The sequence below is a fragment of the Saccharomycopsis crataegensis genome (genome assembly GCF_037102585.1).
Source record: "Saccharomycopsis crataegensis DNA, jcf7180000000072, whole genome shotgun sequence".
Taxonomy (NCBI): domain Eukaryota; kingdom Fungi; phylum Ascomycota; class Saccharomycetes; order Ascoideales; family Saccharomycopsidaceae; genus Saccharomycopsis; species Saccharomycopsis crataegensis.
In genome coordinates, this window is record NW_027043819.1 from 153,930 (window position 1) to 165,970 (window position 12,041).

At 40.4% G+C, this 12,041-nt stretch overlaps 6 protein-coding genes across 6 annotated transcripts; 4 read left to right on the forward strand and 2 right to left on the reverse strand. All coding sequences in view use genetic code 12, as the record gives it.

Moving 5' to 3' along the window:
• Positions 1-986: 986 nt before the first annotated feature.
• On the forward strand, positions 987-1,559 carry DASC09_000630 (uncharacterized protein; the record flags this gene model as incomplete). Its single annotated transcript, XM_064993666.1, has 1 exon — positions 987-1,559. One exon carries the CDS (start codon positions 987-989, stop codon positions 1,557-1,559), a length of 573 nt encoding a protein of 190 aa, XP_064849738.1.
• Positions 1,560-1,920: 361 nt separating this feature from the next.
• DASC09_000640 (uncharacterized protein) lies at positions 1,921-3,366 on the reverse strand (the record flags this gene model as incomplete). The annotated part of the gene is made up of 1 exon (XM_064993667.1): positions 1,921-3,366. One exon carries the CDS (start codon positions 3,364-3,366, stop codon positions 1,921-1,923), a length of 1,446 nt encoding a protein of 481 aa, XP_064849739.1.
• A 261-nt stretch (positions 3,367-3,627) lies between these two features.
• PSF1 (DNA replication protein PSF1) lies at positions 3,628-4,218 on the forward strand (the record flags this gene model as incomplete). Its single annotated transcript, XM_064993668.1, has 1 exon — positions 3,628-4,218. One exon carries the CDS (start codon positions 3,628-3,630, stop codon positions 4,216-4,218), a length of 591 nt encoding a protein of 196 aa, XP_064849740.1.
• Positions 4,219-5,059: 841 nt separating this feature from the next.
• On the reverse strand, positions 5,060-8,902 carry DASC09_000660 (tyrosine/serine/threonine protein phosphatase; the record flags this gene model as incomplete). The annotated part of the gene is made up of 1 exon (XM_064993669.1): positions 5,060-8,902. The coding sequence occupies one exon, from the start codon at positions 8,900-8,902 to the stop codon at positions 5,060-5,062; it is 3,843 nt and encodes a 1,280-aa protein (XP_064849741.1).
• Positions 8,903-9,721: 819 nt separating this feature from the next.
• DASC09_000670 (uncharacterized protein) lies at positions 9,722-10,288 on the forward strand (the record flags this gene model as incomplete). Its single annotated transcript, XM_064993670.1, has 1 exon — positions 9,722-10,288. One exon carries the CDS (start codon positions 9,722-9,724, stop codon positions 10,286-10,288), a length of 567 nt encoding a protein of 188 aa, XP_064849742.1.
• Positions 10,289-10,866: 578 nt separating this feature from the next.
• DASC09_000680 (porin) lies at positions 10,867-11,724 on the forward strand (the record flags this gene model as incomplete). The annotated part of the gene is made up of 1 exon (XM_064993671.1): positions 10,867-11,724. One exon carries the CDS (start codon positions 10,867-10,869, stop codon positions 11,722-11,724), a length of 858 nt encoding a protein of 285 aa, XP_064849743.1.
• Between the last annotated feature and the right edge of the window lie 317 nt (positions 11,725-12,041).

A 12,041-nucleotide genomic window follows, 5' to 3' on the forward strand; every position in this document is an offset into this window, starting at 1 on the left:
AAAAAAAAAAAAAAAAAGGCCCTTTGAGCTCCGGAGGAAAGAGTGAACGAATGGACCGATGTTGGCCCTTTTCCCAAGTGAGGAGGACCTAGCCACCACACCACGGTGCTTTGTTTGATTAAAGAGAGCAAGACCAGCCAGCAGCCAGCAGCCAGCAAGCCAGCAAGCTGGAAGGGAGAGAATCCTCCATCCCTCCTCTATTAAGATTGCTGATGGGGCGCACAGTCCCGCGACTAAAAAAAAAAAAAAAGACAACTCGGCGATCGCCGTGCTGCCAGTTTCTTTCTTTCTTTCTTTCTTTCTTTCTTTCCAATTCCGCGATAGCCAGATCAGATCGGTGGTTAATCAATAACAATGTGTGGTTATCTATTACATAATATGTAGCGTCGATGACAATAGGATTGCTAGCAATAGCTGTGCTGTGTTGTGATTGCTGGTGGTGGTGCACGGTATTCTTCTTCCCGTTTCGGACTGACGTCGCTGTTGTGCTGATGGCCACTAAAAAGCTGCTGCTACTGCTTCTCGCGAAAATTCTAATTTTTGCAATTTCCCACATAAAGTGTCTGGTCAACCTGTCAACCAGATATATTATCATCACCAACACCACCCTTCAAGGGTTTTACCCCATAATTTACACGTATTCAGTGATTTTCTCTTAGCTTTTTTTTGTTGAAAAAAAAAAAAAAGGAAAAAAAAAAATTGAATAATTTCTTCTTCTTCTTCCTCTTCTTCTTCTGCCCAACAACACAGCCTCCAACTCTTATGGTGTCGCGATCTCATTAACCGATATATTTCAATTGCAAATTACAAATCACCAAAAAAAATAAAATAAGAAAATAAATAAAAACCCTGCAAAAAGGTAATATTAACCAGGCAGCAATTGCCATATAATCCATAGGTCTTTCTGTCATCAACACATCATATTATATCGAGTTCAAGCCAAAACTAAAAAGAAAAAGAAAAGTAAAATAAAATAAAATAAAAAGATGTGTTTGCTGCTCGCATCATCGATCCTTGCACAAATCTTATACTTTCAATCGTCGCTTCACAAATTATCCCAGTTCGATCATCTTGCAGGTCTTGACGGGTCTATAATCACCAATAACCACCACCAGAATGATCACTCTAATACCCCAGGGTTATCGCTAGCTTCTAGTGACTTATCGCAGCAGCAGCCCTTATCATCGACGCTATATTCTTCCAATAACATTTCTTCTTCTTCTGATGTTTTTAATAACCCCAATCTACTAAATCCATTGCATATTCACAACATAGATACCAATAATCATTATCAAAACCAACATATTGCCGTTTTCATCTCATCTTCACCATCAGTATCATCGAATAGTCAATCATCGATAGCAGCGTCGTCGACATCATCATCTACAGTCTATCCAAGTATGGATCCCAGCTGGTATGGCTGTGAAGCCCGGTGCAAGTACGATTATTGCAATGAGTTTGTCGATTGCAGTTATAATTGTCGAAGTGTGGTGTTTGATAGCTATGCCCCCACTACATGTCGAGTCGAAGGAGTATGCGAGTGCATCAGTGAACGATGATTATAATCGCAAACGTAAAAAAAAGAAGAAAGATATCAGGTAAAGAGTATTTCTATTTTTTTTTTTTTTCCTTTTCGTTTGTTTGAAATTTGAGATGAGAAATGATTTCCTTTTTTTTTTTTTGTTGTTGTTATTGTTGTTGTTGTATTAGTTAATTTTGCTCTTACATTTATGATTTATATTAGTAGATTAATGTTTCATGATTGTTTTTTTTTTTTTTTTTTTTTTTTTTTTTTTTTATGATTAGTTGTATATTCCAGCTCCTTTATGTAGGGCTTTTCAAAAAGGAAGTAGAATATATATATATATATTACTTAAACGTAACAGTTTTTCAATATATTCTCGAAGAAGATATTTTTTTTCATGTTGAATTGACCTCTCTATTCACCAAACCACAAAAACTTTCAAATATTTTCTCATTGTACCCAAATTTCCAAAACACAACTATTTGATTATGAACATCGTCAAAAATCACTTGGAAAATCGATTTATCCTTGTCAGGAAACAAAACCCCACTACCCCTTTGTTTCTTCACCGCCACCCCCGGGTTCTCACTCTCGGTTTTTGTAGTAACTGCCGTTAACCGTTTCAATTTGCGTCGATACGCCCTTGACCAAACATCCCCAGCCACCACCACTTCAACCACATTGAACTCATCAGACGGATTATTAGTGCCTTTGAACATCATCATCTTCGAGGTGGAAATCTCGATACAATTGAGGGGTTTCAAAAGCTTATCAAAAATTACCGGGACAATGTTGATTCGTGGAGTTTTCAAATTGATTTTGAAAGTGGTGATCAACCCATTTAGACCTTTATATTTGTTACTATATTGATGACCCAAGAAATCGGGGATATGTGTTGCTTGGAAACTCCAAAATACAACCCACCTTATTATTGGGGTATTCGAAGACCCATCATCGATATACCGATCGAGCCCCTGATCAATGTTTTTCCCATTATTATTATTATGATGATGACCGGGGTTGAGTTCAAAGATCCCAAAGTTTATAATTCCTTTGGTTTTCAATTCCTCAATGATGGGTTTTAAAGATGTGAATTGCCCAACCATACTGGTGTACCAGCGGTTGACATGCTGCTGCTGCACCACGCTTTCGGCAATCATTTGTTTGATAAACCGTATTTCACCGCCAGGATAAAAAAGCTCAGAATCCGTGGCCACCAACTTCGTAGCAGCGATCTTGGTGTCAAATTCTACCGAATTCTTTAATTCGGTATCGAAAAATGGCGGGTTGCACATCACCAATACCAATTGATCTTTATTATTATTATTATTATTATTATCAATGGAGATTTTTGTAAAATCAAGGATTTTCCGTGGATCCACCACTTTAACCACCTTGATTTTCCCTTCAACCCATGGGTTTCGTCCGATATTAGCCATGGCTAATTTATACGATCCCTCATTACATTCTGTCCCCACGAACTTCCAACCCTTATTCATCGACGCCCCTAACAATGGATAAATGGCACTCGATCCAGTTCCAATGTCCACCACCAGTATCATAGACCAATCCCCTTTAGGTAGGATGATTTCTGATATTTGGGATAGCCATTGGAGATACAAGTATCTATTGGGGACCCTTGGACAAAGATGGTGGGGGGATAATTCGCTGGTGATCCCATGATATTTCTTTAGAATTGCGGCGGTAAGGGTTCGCACGGTTGGTTGGTGGGAAAAAGAATAATGACCATCGACGGTGATCAATTTCTGAAGATCAGGATGATCTTCTATTAGGCTATTAAAGTCGTAATGTGGTGCAACCACTGGTTGGTTCCAGATCATTTGGGGAGGATACGAAAATCTATAATTCAATTCAATTCAATTCAATTCTGGCGATGAGTTACGCGCGAAAAAAAAAAAAAATATTGAAAATTGAAAATCAAAAATATCAAAATAATATATATATAATATAATGTAAACTCCGTTGGGTATTTTCAAGATTCACTACTTTTATCACCACAAACAGATCCATTAATCTTTTAAGATCCCCTTACCTAATAACCATTCAACAATAATAAAATAATATACATATATTTCCACACCATGTACGGGGACCTAGCGAATAAACTCATTCTCGAAGCCAAAAGATCTAAAAACCTCGAGATCCTCCCGCTTTATAAAGAAGAAACCATTCGTTCGATTGTCAAGGAAACAAAAACCCTCCAGAACCAACTTGATAACCTTGACGCTGGCAACAATAACAACACTTTGGAAAGCACTCAGGACGACGTCAACAAAAATGTCCAAATCTTTGTCAACCATTTGATCATGCGACGTAATAAGCGGGTCCTATTGGCGTACCAACGCCAACGTGCCGATAAATTGGATAAAATCACTTGGGATAACGTCGAGCCCCAGGGGGAATTGTTGGAGAATTTGAATTTTGCCGAGAGCGAGTACTTGGAGAAATACAACGAGTTGGTGACCAATTATAAGAACGAGATCCCCGACATCGACTTGAGCGGGTCGTTGGACCCTCCAAGTGATGTGTTTATCGACGTTAGAGTATTGAAGGATGCCGGGGAAATCCAAACCGAATACGGGGTGTTCAATTTGACTAAAGATAGTCAGTTTTTTGTTCGTCATTCCGATGTCGAAAGGTTGATCCTCCAGGGATACTTGAAGAAACTCTAATGAGAGAAATCGTTAGATATAATGACAATATAATCGATTAAAAAAAAAAAAGATTAATAACCAAAGTCAAAGTTTTTTCAAAAAAAACAAAAACAAAAACAAAAAACAAAAAACAAAAAACAAAATGGCAGAGCAGGTCAATGGGAATTTCCCCCCTCCCCCTCCCTCCTCATCTCCATCAATAAAATACACAGTATAGCAGCGATGATATTTGGTGGAAGTTTTCCTACAAAAAAAAAAAAACAAATCGAATCTTGAAAAACCTCTCTCTCATCCACAGTGATAATGTTCAATTTGATATGAGCCGCCTTTTTCTTTTACACTTCAAATAAGGCCTACACTCTGCTGTTGATTAACGATTTCAAATTTGCACCTTGGTTCCTACATGATTGATACAAAGTCGTTTTGCGGGCCCCTATAGCAGACACACACCAATAGCGTACAGAAGAAAGATATTTCAATACTCGGGGGAGGGGAAAAATAAAATAAAATTGTATGGTATAAAATCAGTATAGTATAATAATAATAAAAGGGCTATATAGTACAACTATAATACAACTATAACGAAAGAATAGTCTTGGCACATGAAAAGAAGGAAAATATGAAGTAAAAACATAAGAATAAGAATAATAGCACACGTAGAAAAAAAGTTCAAAGTATTGTAATAGGAAACCAAAAAAAAAACAAAAAATACAGAGGAAAAGAATAAACGAATAAATCAAAAAAAGAAAGTAAAAGGATGTGCCAGGTTAGACCTGTAATGGTTATAATAATAGTATTAACGCGGGAAAAAGAAACAAAAAGAAATAATAATAAATTGTTATGCCCTTCTTCAAATTTATCAAAAATTGTTCAACTCAGCCACTTGATGACAAAACATTGCCCAATCAACGTTCCGCAACCACTGGCTCAGCATCGACTGTTCCATCTCCATTTCCTCACTAACTTTCCGATTGTGGCTCATCTCTACCACTTCACCGCCGGTCGACTTGATTTCAAAATTCATCTCCTTAGTGGTACTCACCATTCCCAAAGCTCTTCGTTTTGGGTTTACCATACAATCGTACTCGTCAACATCACTTGCTGACCTAAGTTCATCGTCGGTTATGTCGATGGTGGTGATCTCGGTCTGCAAACACGAATTTATCAGTGCCTCTTTCATATGGAACGCGTCTGATCTACCAGAATTCATCCCGGAAATGACAGAAGACGGCTCTGACACAAAACTACCAATACTATTCTTCTTTCGGCGGATCGGGAAGGGATTAGCACAAAAACTACTGGCGGCAGTGTCAGCACCAGAGCTGAACAGCAGAGAAAATGATAGCCGACGTGATGGAGGTCCAGATGAATTAGTGGAAGTGTATCCAGTTGAAGAAGGTGGTTGCGGGGCGAATATTGACATTGAAGCATTATTATTGCTCAAACCAAATCTCCCGTTGGCACCTCCAAAATAACCACTACCGTTGCTACTACTGCGGCTTCTCCAAGGACTCAGAGGATTAGGAGTGGTTATCGAAGATAGCGGATTGTCATTGTTCTGTGGCTTAAAATCCAACTTTTGCACCTTTTTGAGAAGCTCTTCTTGAATTTTGAACAATTCGTAACAAAGCTTAAGATTAGGCTGGATTATAATATTCAATCTTCTGACCCTAACAAAAAGATACGCCGCTTCAAGTCGCAAACCTAGGAATCTCATCAAATAACTAATTACCACAGTAGCAGATCTCAGCACTCCAACTTTGCAATGCACTAAAGTCGTAGCAGTGGCGTAGTAGCGATGAAGGTTATTTTGCGACGACGACGACGATAATCCTTTGAGACTACTGTCAAACTCGTCGCCGAAATGGCTGCCGTTTGGGGGATTATCGCCAAAAATCAAACTCTCCAAATCAGTGTTAGTGAACTGTTCAAAAAAATCAAAGATCGCAAATAAGAGAGAAGTATGGAGGGTATCAATACCATCGTCTTTTATATCATTCACTATAAGCACTCTGTCAATGGGGAATGATTTAAGAAAAGCGTCAGATTCTGCCAGAACACTAGCCCGATTAAAAGATATAAGCTTGAGAGGGAGTGAGGATGGGCGAGTACAATTATCATCGTTAACTTTGCAACACGGTCTAGGAATAAACGGCTCTATGGAATAAAAATCTCTAGGTAAACCTGCTAGCCAGGAAGGAGACTCTCCTACCGATACGATGTTTTTAATGTTTAGCCTGGCAAGCAAAGGTAAACATGAAGCATGATCAAGTGATCCCAAAAAAAGAGATGGGAGGATTCTGGAAGGGATGAGCAGCCCAGACGCTGAATGGGCTAGGTCAGAGAACCAATCACCAAGCGAGCCATAATCAAATGAACCACTGTCATTATTGGAGAAATTGCTAGCGTCATCGCCATTTTGAGACATTGTCAACGATGAGGGGGTTGGTGCTGGTGAAGAAGAAACCATCAAAATTTCGCTAATGATGGAAAACATGAATTCCTTTTCCTTGGCTTCCCAAGTCGGTGACAGTATTCTATATTTGGTGTCGCTTAATCGTTTATCCAACTCTGATAATGATCTCACAGCATTTGGGGAAGGACTACAGCATAAAATTACTGGTTCCAATTCCTCCAACAACACATAGTCACTCTCAAACAAGTAGAACGGTCTACCTGATTGGTTGTAATAGTATAGAACCGCATCACGGAATCTTAGACCGCGCTGGAACATCAAAAATAGCACAAGCAAAAGAGACGTTTCGGTGTACCCTTCTGGACAAAAAATCAAGGCAGGAAAGGTATCTCTTGTTGTCTGATTACAGAGGAGATCCAAAAAGTGGATAATGGTTACAATGTCACCAAGATTGAGGCTTCCAAGTCCTGCTAAAGTTCCCAGAGCAGGAAAGGATAAAGTGATCAATGGTGTAGCCAACGATGCAGAAATAGGATTACAAATATGTCTGACCATTTCCGATCTTACTGCGCATAGGGTAGAATAGCCGGGAAGCTTTGAAGCAGCATGTACCTCGACAAAGAAACGGTAGTTGATTTGGGGTTTGGTTTGACGAGTGGTCATAATATTATTGTAGGCACTCATATAGGCGTTTTTGGAATGCTTTGGGGATAAAAATGAGCTTGGTGTGTTGAAGATAATACTTTCTTGTACAGCACAGTATGGCGGTACTTTATCTTTATAGTCGATGATTCCTTCTTCTATATTATTTACACTAGCAGTGGCTTTTGTCGACATCTCATCGAACCCCTTTGTCATTATTCGATGTTTCCAAAGAAGATAATCACCTTCATTTCCTATCCAAATTCCGGGAGAAATTTCCATTGCTTGACTGATTTGACAAATTTCAAATTTTTCCTTTATCAGCATATTTATATTATAATTTGTTAATTGATGTTTTTCAAACTCATTCAATAAACCGGCGGCCGAGTTATTTATCAAATGAGAGACATGGTTGTTTGGTATGGTTGTGTTTGAAAGTGATGATAATATATCAATATTGGATGATGATGATGATGACGATGACGATGATGAGCATGGCGTAATTTGCGACGAATGAGAAATCTCTTTCCCCATTCCTACACTATAGGGAGGGACCAGAATTAAACATTTCAACCTCGAATCATTGTCATTCAGAGTGTCGGCAAATAAAGAACTGAGGATATCAAATGGGTTAGTGATGGTATAAGTGTTATAAATTTTTGATAATTTTTTATTTCTCAATGAAAGATGAGGGGATTTGATAATATTTTCTGCGGTTCTCGAAGCCCAAATCGCGGGACTATGGGACGAAATTTCATATTTTTTAGTCATATCGTCGTCGTCGATACTTGTGAAATTGGGATTTTGACAAAGGGTACTTAAGACCGAGGCAAAATCGATTTCTTCTTCATTATCCGAAGCAATATCATCATAACTGTCGAAATGACGAAGTGAGCCTACTTGTACGGTGGTGTTCATATTATCATCTGGCAGCTCGTCTGCTTCGGGGATTGAGTCAGAATGTTTTAATTTGGAAGGGGACATTGAAGGGTTGACTTTATGATGATGAGTTTGGGCAATACTCAAGAGTCGAGAAACCAGTTGGCACAGGCAATGAGGCACAGAGTTGGTTGCATTTGAGGCGCTAGTATTATCAATGGAGTGATCGTTGTTGAAACAATAAACCACGAAATCTGCGACAGATGCGATTTTACAACTTTGTAAACCAAAAGATCTAATTCCCAAAACTTCTCTAGACATATCTTTGAACAATGGGAGGTACCCGGTAGTTTTGACGTCTTTAACGGTAGTGTTGACGATCTTATCGTTTTCATCGGCAGCGATATCGAGATAAAGTAGCAAATTGGTGATGAAATTCGTCAAAGTATCGACGTTATCATCAACGTACGGCTCGAGGAAATTTTTATAATCAATAGTATCTTGAAGTAATGCTGATTTTGGGTCTATGGGAGTATTGCTAGTCAATAGAGGGCTCAGTCTGACAAATATTACCCAGTGTTTCGATTCCTGAAGCCCTGTGACCGACGACGCATGATCATCATTATCATTATCATGATGATCATCATGATGGTTTGAGGAGAGCCAAGGGAAGACGTCGCCTGGGCAGGGGAGTTCCAATGTTCGGAAGTAGTGTACGACTGAGAGCGCCTCCTGAGCCAGCAACAGGAGGGATAGCGAAGCCATAGTTATCCAGACTTTGTGAGGTAGCGGTTGAATGCTAGTGGTTTGGTTGAAGATGGGTGGAAGGTTAAGTGAGTAAGTCAGACTCGCTTAATTTTTTTATTTTTTTTTTTTTTTTTTTTTATTTTCTCCCCCGCGGTGCTGGGCCGGCCTTGCAGTCTGCAGGGGCTCACAACAAGGATGCCGATGGGTGTTGGTACATATTTATTTATTTATTTATTTATTTGTTTGTTTATTTAACAATTGAACTACATTGGTTGGTGTGGCTAATCTACGCCTGGTTATTTGTCATCACCGTTGGAATATGAGCCAGTATCCGCCATTGTTTTGTCTTATGTTTATTATGGTTAGGTTACTTAATCTCGAAACGTCGCAGGTTGGGATCGTAAATTTCCGATGCCGTTGAATATATCTGCTGCTGTGATGAGTCAGGGAGCCAGAGCATCATCATCCATCCATCCATGATGCAAATCCGTTGGCAAGAAAGAACAGCTAAAAAAAAAAAAGGGAACAAACAAAACCAAGACACACCGTTAATTATAATAATGTATATATGCTACTACTACTACTGGTGCTGCTAATCTGGACGATCAGCGTGTGTTACCCTCCCACAACCACGTGCAAGTCACGCGGCATTTTTTTTTTTTTCATTCCAGCAAGGGGGTGCAAGGGGGAAGGGGCACGTAGCACCACCACCCCCCCATAAGCCTTGCAAAATTTACACCAAATCACCATATCTCTCTCTCTCTCTCTCTCTCTCTCTGGGATCCTTCTCGATGATACAGCACTGATCAGACCATTACACTCTCTCACATACCAACCATGATCGTTCGTTTACTTCTTATGGCCATTCCTTTGGCAATGGTCTCTGCCGATGAAACAACCGTTTCCACCTCAACCTCCATCTCTACTACTCCTATTACCACTTCCTCTACAACCTCCACTACTACTACTCCTATCACTACCCCCTCTACAACCTCTACTACTACTCCTATTACCACTTCCTCTACAACTTCTACTACCTCCACCTCCACCAGCTCCACCTCCACCTCCACCTCCTCCACATCTACCACTACCTCTGCTTCCTCTTCCTCTGCCTCTTCTTCTTCCTCTTCTTCCTCCGTTAGTACTATGATCTGGGTCACCGGGACAATCAGTGGGGCCCTCGCCACTTATGAAACTACCTTCAGCCAAACTTTTATGAGTACCTACACCTCGGCTACTGCCGTTGATAGCGCGGCTCTTACCAGCACTTGGGATTACAGCAGTGCTTTGGCGAGCAAGTCTTCTGCTGACGCTTCATCATCCAATGCTGGGGTGAAAAGAGATGATGTTATGAATAAAGTCATGGTTGGCGGGGCTGCCCTTGCTGGTATCATGTTGATTTGAAATTTTCATTTTTTAGCGTGATGTATGTTCTTGGCAGGGCTGTGTTAGTGTTAATGTTAGTGTCTCTACAAGTTTTGCTAGATATATCTATTGCTTATTTATTTATTTATTCATTCATTTATTCTTTGTTTGCTGTCTGTACTATTGTTTTTATTATATATTATTTGCTATCATTTCTCATCATTTCTCATTATAAAAGACATTTATCTACCTGTAGATCCTCAACATTAACCTCAAAACCAACCGCCGCCCTGCGATGGGAATTTCTTTTTTTTTTGTTTTTTGTTTTTTATTTTTTCCCGCATCATAACGCCCGTGCCCCACCCCCTAATACACGCGGACACTGCATAACACCGCAGGAGAACAAAACCCCCATTCACGTGGTCAGAGAAAGCCCCCCCCCCCCCACCCCACCCCACGTTCCTCTTTTTTTCGTCCAACAAATGGTCAGCGAGATAATTTTTGGGGCCCTCTCTTCCACACTCTTCTTCTTACATTTCTTCTTCTTCTTCTTCTTCTTCTTACCCCCCGTCAACATCAATTGATTCACCACACTTATTGATTCACCACACTCAACAATGTCCATTCCTCCAGCTTTCCCAGATATCTCCAAGAACGTCAACAACCTCATCAACAGGGACTTCTACCACTTGTCCAAGGCCGCCCTTGATGTCAAGACTAAGGCCCCAAACGGTGTTGCCTTTGCCTTCAAGGCCAAGACCGGTAAGGATGATTCCATCTCGTCCAACATCGAAACCAAGTTCACCGACAAGGCCAATGGTCTTACCTTGACCCAAGGCTGGAACACCGCCAACGCTTTGGACACCAAGGTTGAACTTGTCGACACCTTGTCTCCAGGTTTGAAGGCCGAAGTGTTGACTTCGGTTGTTCCAAACGGTTCTAAGGCTGCCAAGTTGAACTTGTACTTCTCGCAACCAAAGGTCAATGTCCGTGCTTTCTTCGACCTCCTCAAGGGCCCAACCTTTGCTGGTGACTTCACCGTTGGCCACGAAGGTTATGTTGCTGGTTCCGAAGTTGGTTATGACATCAGCGGCGGTAAGGTTACTCGTTTGGCGGTTTCCACCGGTTACATCCACCCAACTTATGCGGTTGGTGTCAATGCCAGCAAGAACTTCAGCGTGTTCACTGCTTCCTACTTCCACAAGGTTTCTTCTTTGGTCGAAGCCGGTGCCAAGGCCACTTATGACGTTAACGCTGGTGCCAGTAAGCCAGTCGGGGTTGAATTTGCCGCCAAGTACGCTTTGGACCCAACTGCTTTTGTCAAAGGGAAGTTGGCCGACTCTGGTTTGGCTGCCGTTGCCTACTCCCAACAATTGAGACCAGGTGTTACTCTTGGTGTTGGTTTGGGTTTCGATGCTTTGAGATTGGCTGAACCGGTCCACAAGATTGGTTTCAGTTTGTCCTTTGCTGCCTAAATGGATTGACAGATTGTTAAATAAGTAAGTTAATAAATAAATAAATAAATAAATGTGTAACAACAAGTTTTTGTAATGATGGAAGATTGTAAAGATTGTAGTAGTAAGCATTGGCATGTGATAGTTGGCTTCGGGGACTATTTATTGATCTGGGTTATGATTAATTAATTAGCGCGGGAGTTCCTTTTTGATGGGGGATGTATTTTTTATACAAGAGAGAGAGAGAGAGAGAGAGAGAGAGAGAGAGAGAGAGAGATGGATATATTATAATTGACAGGCACTGAGAGTACCGATGAGGACTGTTGATGGAAATGATA